Source organism: Lipotes vexillifer, unplaced genomic scaffold (genome assembly GCF_000442215.2).
Source record: "Lipotes vexillifer unplaced genomic scaffold, Lipotes_vexillifer_v1.1 scaffold809, whole genome shotgun sequence".
Classification (NCBI taxonomy): Eukaryota; Metazoa; Chordata; class Mammalia; order Artiodactyla; family Lipotidae; genus Lipotes; species Lipotes vexillifer.
The window spans coordinates 2,644,488-2,655,353 of NW_006788521.1; the positions used below are offsets into that span (position 1 = coordinate 2,644,488).

At 49.2% G+C, this 10,866-nt stretch overlaps 1 protein-coding gene across 1 annotated transcript in view; it reads right to left on the minus strand.

The window, feature by feature from the left end:
• The window catches only part of ANP32B (acidic nuclear phosphoprotein 32 family member B), a 26,946-nt gene extending 17,547 nt beyond the window's left edge, over positions 1-9,399 (minus strand). The window contains exon 1 of the mRNA XM_007461659.1: positions 9,114-9,399. Within this exon, the coding sequence (XP_007461721.1) occupies positions 9,114-9,167 (54 nt within the window). The 5' untranslated portion in view covers positions 9,168-9,399. The remainder of the gene's footprint in view (positions 1-9,113) is intronic.
• Between the last annotated feature and the right edge of the window lie 1,467 nt (positions 9,400-10,866).

Consider the following 10,866-nt stretch of genomic DNA (forward strand, 5'->3'; position numbering starts at 1 on the left):
ATAGGAATCAAGGAGAAATTGGGAGGGAAAAAAAAATGTTAAAGTGGTCCAAATCTGCAAATCTAACTGCTGAGTATGAAAGATGATGGAGAGGAATTGAGGTTCTGGTTTAAAGAAATGGGAACTATGTAGCTGGATGGAAACAGAAAGGAACAGCTTTGGGGATGGGGTCGGGGTAGGGGGGGAGCAGGTATTTAATGAATACCATGAAGAATACCAAGTTTAAAGTTCTCATGAGAAGTCCAGGTGAAAGTATCCCCAGGCAGCTGGACATGAGGGTCTGGAGTTCGTGGGAGTTCTAGTTTTAAGTTCTGATTTGGAAGTCATCAGGGTAGAGACAGTAGTGAAAAGATGGAATTCCTAGGAAGAGAACCAAGGATGAAACCTGGGGGATCCTGCAAAGGTGACTTGAGAAGAATCAGTAGTACCCAAAGGTGAAGCATTAGTTTCAAACACCTAGAAAGGTTTATGAAATAAGGCATAAGAAGTTACTGAGGGGGAAAAAAAAGGATTGAAAAAAATTAGATAACAATATAACTGTCCTTCAACAAAGGACTCATTTCCAGGATACAGTGTATGATGAAAAAGGTACAAAATGTATAAAATGTTTTCATTTATGTCACATATCACACATTCATTTTCTTATATTCTTCTCAGGGAGAGAAAGTGACTGGCTGGACGACTTTTCCATAACCTTATTTAACATTTCTATGATGAGATTAATCTATTAAAAAAAATAAAGTTTAAAAAAAAGGTCACTGCTAGGGACCTCCCTGGTGGTCCAGTGACTAAGGCTCCACGCTCCCAATGCAGGGAGCCCAGGTTCCATCCCTGGTCAGGGAACTAGATCCCCCATGACACAACTAAGACCTAGTGGGGTCAAATAAAGAAATAAATATTTAAAATAAAATAATTTTTAAAAAAGGTCACTGCTAGCCTTGAAATTTCATCAAGCTTCATGATGGCAGGGTCATGTCTATTTTAGTTACCACCATACCCCAGTATGAGAAGGAGCCTTCACAACTGTCAAATGCAGAAAAAATGGCACTGGGGTTTGTGTCTGGATTGTAGGGGAATGAGCAGATGATGAAACAGAGGAAACCTGAGTATGAAGAGAACCTACTTTCTGATCTTAAGCATAATCACATTAATGCAAAGCATATTGCTGTTTATCACTTAATACTTTGGGGTTTTTTTTCAGTCTTTGTATATTTTAAATACAGCAAGATGAAACAATATTACTTAGCATATTTTAACAATTATAAATATTTTTTAATGGCTAAAGAAATTAAAGTGTATGGATGCACCATAAATTACAATCCTCCCTATTGAACATGTTTCCAAGTTTATTATATATAATGCCATGCTATCTTTTTATGTGAAATTTCTTTTGTAATAAGGATTGTTTCCTCACAATCTATTGCTAGGTGAAAAAAAATATAAACATTAGAGTCTCTGAGTTTTGAGTTCTTTATTTAAAATGGCAGCCAATCCCTCTCAACACTTTTTTGTGACCTTTCTTGACATATGGAAATTCTAGGTATTTGCATATTGTTGTTTTTCTTGAGGATACTGTTTTTACCCTAAGTGAGGAAAAAACCAAACACCCCAAAAGAAATGACAAAAAAAGCAGACAAGCCATAAAAATATAAATCATCAGTAAACAAAAAAATCATGCAGCGACAACAAATTATAAAATATACATATTAAAAATGAGATGTTACTCTACTCTTATTGAGGATGGGCAGCTCTTTCACGGAGAAGAGATGGCTAGGATGGGTACAGGTGCAGGTAAGTTTGTAAGTGGGAGAGTGAGAAGTCAGGGAACGCACACCTGAGACCTTTAATTTTCTCCTTGAGTAGGAGGCAACAGAATGTACTGGGGTGAGTACAGGGAAGGGCTGGGCTGTATGGCTCAGCAGTGAAATCATGTCCCTAGACTTTTCCAGGAAGGCTAAGCACGTAGTAAAGAAATGGGCTAACCCCAGAACAAAGTTCCAGAGGCACAGTAAGAAGATGAGCCACAAACAAGCACAGAGCAGAGTGAGAAATTACTGCAGAAAGCAGAGACCAAAGGAGGGTCCACTCAGGGCTGTGCCCAAGGATGACAGGTCTGGAAAGCCTGTCATAAGCAGCCTTCTAGCCAGCCTAAAGTTCTAAACAGGACCCTGGTGAAAAGGTTTCTGCTCTCAGGCATTGTGTCAGCAGCATTTGAGATAACTAAGCCTCCCCTCTTCCCCAATTCCTTCTTGAGGGTGAAGGGATCCAGACTGCCTTACAAAGGAAGGTACATGGGGTGGGGGACATACAATGCCATGGCATCCCAATCTAGACCCAGAATAAATGGGAGGTTCTAATCAAGAAAAAGCGACCCTAGTTTTTCCTCCTTATGTCCCAATCCTCCCAGGAGGGAAGGTTGGGCAGGCACTTGTACATTTGTGGGCACAACTCAGGGAGCTATTTGATCCAAGGCAGAGTTACCAGGCTTTCTGATTGAAGAAAGATGACTTAACTTTGGGGACCAAATTCACTCTTCTTCATTCCTCATCTTCCAACTAAACTAGTTTTTTCTCAAACATTAATTTAAGGTAAACACTTAAGAGCTAAGGACAAAAATCCAAACTGTTTCCTATTCAACTTTTGTTTTTGATAGTTACCAGCAAAGCTGATACGCTAGTTTTTCAATGCAAATTTTGAAATATATTGCAACCAAGTTACAGGGATTGGGGCTAGGAGCCCCATAGGATATCAAGGAATTTTCCTTTCATCCTCTCCAACTTGCTCTCATTTCCTACTTCCCTAACTACTCTTTTTTTTTTAAAATTTATTTATTTTTGGTTGCTCTGGGTCTTCGTTGCTGCACGCGGACTTTCTCTAGTTGTGGTGAGTGGAGGCTACTCTGTTGCGGTGTGCAGGCTTCTCATTGAAGTGGCTTCTCTTCAGCAGTTGTGGCACGTGGGCTCTAGAGCTTAGGCTCAATAGTTGTGGCGCACGGGCTTAGTTGCTCTGTGGCATGTGGGGTCTTCCTGGACCAGGGCTCGAACCCGTGTCCCCTGCATTGGCAGGCGATTCTTAACCACTGTGCCACCAGGGAAGCCCCCCTAGCTACTCTTAAAAAAAAAAGAAAATCAATTTTCTGTAACTGGTTGAGTGACCTTCCCCAATCATCAATTACAAGTGTTATAAGAGGGGAAAAGAAGATACAGAGGATTAAAAATCATTGAGTTATCAATTTTTTTGTTAGAAAATACATGATTATTATAGTAAGCAAAATATGTGGAAATATGTCCAAAAATGTGGAAAGTAACTCCTGCCACCCTTGATAATTTCCATCTTTCTGAGTTAACCAGTCTTCAAACCTTCCACCCTACTATTATTTTAAAATAATGTTTGCAAAATGACAGTAGAATAGAACATTAGCAGTTCTCAAATGTGTTTGGATGGCAGAACTGTTGGTATGAAGGAAGGAAACACTCATACCCTACTGGTGGGGAGAACCATTCTAGAAAGCAATTTGACAGAGATTCACATTACAAAATGTTCATTTCAATACTACTTAAAACAGTAAAAAACCTTCTAACCACCTAATGGGGATGGTTAAATTATGACCTATGCAGGGCTTCCCTGGTGGTGCAGTGGTTGAGAGTCCGCCTGCCGATGCAGGGGACACGGGTTCGTGCCTTGGTCCGGGAAGATCCCACATGCCGCGGAGCGGCTGGGCCCGTGAGCCATGGCCGCTGAGCCTGAGCGTCCGGAGCCTGTGCTCCACAATGGGAGAGGCCACAACAGTGAGAGGCCCGCGTACCTCAAAAAAATTAAAAAATTATGACCTACGCAGACGTTAACAATGAGGCTGTAAAATAATAAACTGTGCCAGAGAAAGATAAAGATGTTTACTATATTTTAACAAGATATTATATGCATTAATAGCATGATCTGAGTTTAGAAAAAAACATTCTCGTGAACTATACACCAGAATGTCTAGATGGTAGGATGGGTGTGTATGAGACTTCTGAGTTTTTAAATTTTCCCTCATCTATATCTACTATTTTTTTAGCTTATCTGTATCAAATTTTTCTTCAATGAAGACTGTATTCCTTATACAAGGAAAAGAACCCAATTAGCTGCTATGCAACCAATTAAGAATATTCCACGGAGCTCAAAATCACATCACAACAGACACAACGATAAATGCCAAAAGGTGGGGGAAAGGTTCTTCTCACGTTGCCTTTTTTTTCCTTTTTTTTTTTTTAAGGCTGCACCATGCGGCATGTGGGATCTTAGTTCCCCAGTCAGGGATCAAACCCGTGCCCCATGCACTGGGAGCGTGAAGCGTTAACCACTGGAACGCCAGGGAAGTCCCCTCATGTTATTTATTTTAAAAATTAATTTTTTTTAGTAAATTGGGACTAAGGAAAAACTACTCTTATTTGTGGGATATGAAATGTCTCAGTCTAGCATACAGCCCACCAGTGTTCCACAGGGGCATTGATTGTAAACCACAGGAACTGCATGACTTTCTAACTTTGAACACAAGACTGGAACAGAGCTAACATCAAGGCTAGATATCCCTAGATTCATAGTTAATGAGGTGCTCGTATCAGTGGCATGTTTGGCATAATAGAAAGATTAGGGCCTCACAATAAAGAACAGGTATTCTCTCCAATTCTGGAATATATCTAAATTACAAATTTAAATATAGATAATATCTATATCTCGCTACTGCATGTCTCTTCTCACATCTGACAACACCACCAATTTCTGTGGTATACATGGTATGTTCTAGTACTATACAATTTTATCTCAGTGAAATAACTGACAACACCAGTAATATTTTGTATAAAATATTTCCTATCCTTGCTTGTATTTACAAAGTGATCACTGTTCTTTTTGAAGATTATTTTAAAATGCCATCTTAAGCCATTTTTTCCACTATGAGAACAAACCTCTGATATAAAGAGGTGTTTTGGACTGAGAAAAAACTGAATTATTATAGTTCTTTATGAGTCACCCCCTTAGGGAAATGAGCATACCGGTTTATAACAGGTGAAATGGAACCTATTATCTTGGTCTGTCTCATGTACTTTGGCTAAAGAACACAAGAAGTAAAGTGTTACCAGAGTCTTCTTCAAACCCCAAGATAAAAACAAAAAAGCCACACTCACAATAAAAGCCCATCTGGGGATTTCCCTGGTGGTTCAGTGGTTAAGAATCCACCTGCCAATGCAGGGGACACGGTTTCGAGCCCTGGTCCAGGAAGATCCCATATGCTGCGGAGCAACTAAGCCCGTGCACCACAACTACTGAGCCCATGTGCCACAACTACTGAAGCCCGTGTGCCTAGAGCCCGTGCTCCACAACAAGAGAAGCCACCGCAATGAGAAGCCCACGCACCGCCAACAAAGAGTAGCCCTCGCTCGCAGCAACTAGAGAAAGCCCGCGTGCAGCAACGAAAACCCAACACAGACAAAAATAAATAAATTTATTAAAAAAAAATTCCATTGAAGGAAAAAAAGCCCATCTGGTCTTAAAACAAAAACACTTATGATCAAGCCTCCACTTACCCTCCTCAAACAGTCTTAAAGCTCACTTGATGACATCAAGGTCAACCAAGGAATACACTGTGCTGTGCATTTAAGAGCCTCCTATCATTATACCAATACATTCAATAGAGACAGGGTTCTTCTTCTTTCCCCAAATGACAAGAGTCTGCAGGATTCCAGAGGTCAAGGCTACTCTTTAACAGCTGGCTCCACAACAAACATATGTAGCCATGTGACTAGCTGACTTAGAATCATCTTGGAACTTCTCACTTACCTTAAAGATGATGCTTTTGTGCAAAACATTTTTAAACTCTCATTTTAAAATTTCCTACAGCTTCCCCTCACCCGCCAAAGCCTTCAGTTTAAGGTCAAAGCTTTCCCCTCTTAAGAACCTAACTCCTACTCAGTCTCCCTGTAAGAGTCCCTAGGGAGCCATTCTTTTTTTTTTTTTTTTTGCGGTACACGGGCCTCTCACCACTGCGGCCTGTCGCGGAGCACAGGCTCCGGACGCGCAGGCCCAGTGGCCATGGCTCACGGGCCCAGCCGCTCCGTGGCATGTGGGATCCTCCCGGACCGGGGCACGAACCCACGTCCCACGCATTGGCAGGCGGACCCTCAACCACTGCGCCACCAGGGAAGCCCAAGGGGGGCCATTCTTTACCCCACAATCCTGGCTGGCTCCCACGACTCTCTCCCAAGGCCCCCTTACTTGCACAGTGCAACAGGCACCACTAGGTTCTGAGGCTTCAGGAGGGAAGGGGCTGCTCTCTGCGTTGTTCACACTGCTTTTCCAGGCCCTACCATACTGTTGGTACTCAAATATTTATTTAATAAAACCAGTGGATTACGGACTTCCCTGGTGGCAGAGTGGTTAGAAATCCGCCTGCCAATGCAGGGGACACAGGTGCGAGCCCTAGTCTGGGAAGATCCCACATGCCGCGGAGCAACTAAGCCCGTGCGCCACAACTACTGAGCCAGCGAGCCACAACTGCTGAAGCCCACATGCCTAGAGCCTGTGCTCCGCAACGGGAGAGGCCACAATAGTGAGAGGCCCGCGCACCGTGATGAAGAGTGGCCCCCGCTTGCCGCAACTAGAGAAAGCCCTCGCACAGAAACGAAGACCCAACACAGCCAAAAATAAATAAATAAATTTTAAAAAAAGTCAAGATATATTTTTTAAAAAGGTCATATATTAAAAAACAAAAAAACAGTGGATTACAGTAGGAGAGTGCAGTCCAATACAGTAGCCACTAGTCACCTGTGGCTTTTGAGTTCCTGATATGTGAATACTGCAACTGACAAATTGACCTTTCAGTATAAGTTAAACAGCCACACGACTCTAGCCTGTTTGGGGCAAAAGGGCAAGGCTTAAGCCGATTTCTTGAAAAATTAACGCTTGCACATATATACGTTTTAAAAAAGCAATATATTAGTTATTTCATACAAGAACAAATTCCACATACAACTAGCCCAGCTGTATTTCCCAGAAGGAGCAACAGTGCTCTTAGCTGAGTATTTTAAGAGTATGCACCCTCAAAGAATTCAAATTCCAGATTTTAAGGCACTTTGAAGACCCATGTGTACTTTTCTTTTGGAAAATTTGGCTAAATCTAATTCCTCCACATTCTCCTCATTTGGAACTACGCAGTAATAATTCAGACGTCTTAAATTAACAACTCCTCAAAATGAGATCACAACTCTACAAGGTTTACAGTATGAAGAAGCTTAACGGTTCAATATACTAGCACGTGGCCGACACAAAATGTCTGACTGATGGACCGAAGGGACCACTGAGGTCAAACCTCAACCTTAAAAACCCAGAGCACCGAGTCGAGACGCCCACCCCCCGAGGTCCTCCAGGGACAAACGGAGAGGCCACGAGGTGCAGCGACCCGGCACCTCCTTTGTGGAGACCTCAGGAATTCAAAACCTCATGCACACAAGGGAAAGCCGGTTGACGAATTCCCACAAGTTGGCAACTTGTTACCCATAGCTCCCTGACTGCACGAAACGCGCCCATCGCCAGCATCGGCTGCCCCAGGGCCAAAAGACGCCGCTCACCCGAAGAAGGGGTCTGGCAGAGGCACGGCCTCCCCGCGCGGGGGCCAGGAAACATGGCCCCGCGCCCGGCCGCGGGAAGGCGCTCTAGTTCACGGGGAGGGCCAGCGGAGAAAAGAAAGCCGATTCTTAAACGTCCACCCGCCGCTGACGCAGCCGCAGCGGGCGAGTGCCGGCCTGGGTCGGCGGCCCTGGAGCACGTGCGAGGACAGAGGCCGCCCGGCCCGCGAGCCCAGCCGAGGCCCGCCCGTACCCCCGACGCTCGACCGGGGCGGAGGCGGTCGCCTGGCGTTGCCCTTTTAAGAAGCGGGGAGGGAGACGGCAGCGCGCCCAAGAGATGAGTCGGCGGCGGCCGGAGCGCGCGGCTCCAGCCAGAGCGAGCCAAGCCCTGGCGAGGCGGACACCATACAAGCCGCAGGCTCGGCCCGGGGAGCGGCGGCCCACAGCCACCGCCGGTGCGGACGGGCAGGGCCCGGCTGGCCGAGCCAGCAGGCCGGCTCACGCGGCGGAGGGAGACGAGAGGTCGCCAACATGGCGCTGTGTCGGCCTGTGGCGCGCCCCGGCTGACGCGAGGAGCCGCCGCCGCCCGCCCACACCGAGGGGCCAGCCTCTCAGGCAGGGGCCCCCGGGCTCCGCTGCGGCGGCACGGGGGAAGGGAGAAGCCGCCTACGCCACACCGGCGGCCCCGGGCCAAGCAAGGCCCGCCCTGGGAGGCCGGGACTGGGGAAGGCCCGGGGGGCAAAAAGGGAGCGAGAGAAATGCCGGAGAAAGTTTTATTTTTAGGCTTGAAAAATGGCGGGAACCGCATCCTTTTTTCAAACTTGGCCTGGGGAGGGGTGGCGGTTGCGCCACTGACGCCGCCCGAGCTCGCCCCTCCCCCGCTCCGCGCGCGCCAAGCCATGCCCGCTCGAGCCCCCCAGCGCCCGAGGGGACCTCCCGTCCCCCTCAGAGGCAAAGGGCCCCCTACTCGCCCCTCGGCCCCTGCCCTAGCCGGGCCGGCGCCAACCGCGAGGCCTGGCCGGAGGAGCCCCCTCACCCCGCCCAAGCCCCTTCCCCGGCCGGCCCGGGGTGCGCGGAGCCCGGCCTGGCCCGCAAGGGCCCAGCCCCGGCTGGCCGCGCGGCTCCTCGGCAGGCCGGGCCTCCGCCCGGCCGCGCGTCCCGGGAGGCTGCAAACATGGCTCCCAGCGTTACACAACCCCCTCCTCCCTCCCTTGCCGCCGGCCACACGCACACGCGCTCCTCCGGGAAAGGACCCCGGCGGGTAAGGAGCTCAAAGTTTGCTTTCCCCACCCCACCGCCTTCCCCGGACGGCCGCGGGGGCCCGTGGGCGCCAAAGAGTTAATCCCCGCGCGCTCGCTCCCCCCTCCGCGCTCGCCCGCCTTCCCAGTCCGAGCCCGCGAGCTGCGCTCTTCCCCGCGCCGGGCCGGCGAACCCGCGGTCGGGGCCCCGCAGGTGGCCACCATTACATGCAAGTCATCGGGGGAGAGGGCGCCCGAAGGAGGCTCTGCTTACAGCTGCCGGGGTCCGGTTCCTCAGCTCCAGGTGGATCCTCCTCTTCATGTCCATGTTTCTCTCTTCCCCCCTCTCCAAACTTAACTTTCCGCGGCGGGGGCGGAGGGGGGAGAGGCGTCCCAGCCTGCGTAGCGAGGGCCGTCAGAAGGGGTCTGCTAGCAGCAGAGGCCGGCGGCGCGGTCCCGGGCGGTGGGCGGCGTGCGGGCAGGCGAGCGGATCCCCCGGAGCCAAGTTACTCACGGGAGCGGAGAGAAACCATGGAGGGAAAAGGGGGCTGGAGCGCAGCGCTGTTCTCACTACCGCCGCCCCCGGCCGCGGCCCCGCACTGCGCTTAAACCGGCGACGCGTCGCGGGTGGCTGCTCGGCTCGACTCGGCCCCGCGCGGCGCCGCTCGGCTCGGCGGCCGCGGTGCACCAAGGACGGGGCGGGGAGAGGCGCGGCGGGAGAGGCGGAGGCTGGGGGGAAAAAGCGCAGCCGGGTGGACAGGAGTGACTTACTCCCGCCCTCAGATCGCACGTGGGGGTGTCTGATGTAAGACCCGCCTCGGGAGCTTCCCCGCCCGCAGCTAAGCTGAGACCCCGGGGTCCCTCCTCGACGCGCCCGGAGGCGGGTCTCCAGCCCGCGCTTGGATGTTTGCCGGGAGGGCTGAGGGGGGACCTATGGCCAAGTCCTTCCGCGGAGGCTCGGCCTGGCCAGCCCGACACCCGCGAAGGCGGGAGACTTGTAGAGAGCGCGGGACGAGGGCTTTCGGGTTCACCTCCCGCTCCTCCGCACCGTGTGGGGCCAACAGCCCGAGCCCCGCGTCTCCTTGACCGGGTGGGGCTGGAAGTGCTGCGAGGATCCTCGTCGGGGGCAGAATCGCGGCTGGCCCGCGTTCTACCGCGTGGCACCGGGCGGAGTCGGCCTTCGTGGCCGGTGGGGACACGGCAGCCCCGGCCGCTTGCCCAAGCCACACGGGAGCCGAGCGTCCCCAAGTCCGGGAGAATCTCCCTGGGTTTTCTAACATTTAAATATAGGCTAGCGAAGGCAGCAATTAGCATCTCTAATGGGGCCTCGGAGTTTACAGTTTCTTCGAAGACTTTTATCTCGTTTATTTTTAAGGGCACCCCTGTGAGGTGTGTGGATTCTCGATGGTCTCCATTTCAGGGATTGGCAGGTAGCCTTTGTAATGGGCTGGCTCAGAGAGCTCCCTGAGAGACAAGGTTAGAGCACTAAGTCGGCTTTGCAGACCTCAGGGAAATAATGTAACGTTACATTCAGCTTAAAATAAGTAAATACGTCACGTGTCAAATCAGATACCATCTTAATTCTAGTATGGACAAGAGGCTCCAAGATTGAGAACAATTTATGAAGAGAGAAAAACTTAGAATTCTATGCATTAACCTAAGGTTTTCTTCAAGTTAAGAAAGACTGCACTCTTCCATTTCACCTGTTCATTTAGTGGCAAACAACTACCTATATCAATTTTTAAAATATCAGATGCATTAAAATGTCAAAGCAAAAAAGTTTTAGAAGGATTATGGAAAAAGGCAAAAAAAAACTTTATAGTATGTTGTTTCCTGAGTCTTGTATTTAAAATGTTAGTCTCAGCAGTCATCTATGTGACGGGAAAATGATGAGGGAAGTGCTCTTCGGGATGTTACACTAGGTCTGTAACTGTAAGGTTATGAGAACCGCAGGGCCATGAGATGAAGGCTTTTACAAAAAAAAACTAGCAAATTAGTTCCATGAGCTAACAAGCAATGATTGAGCA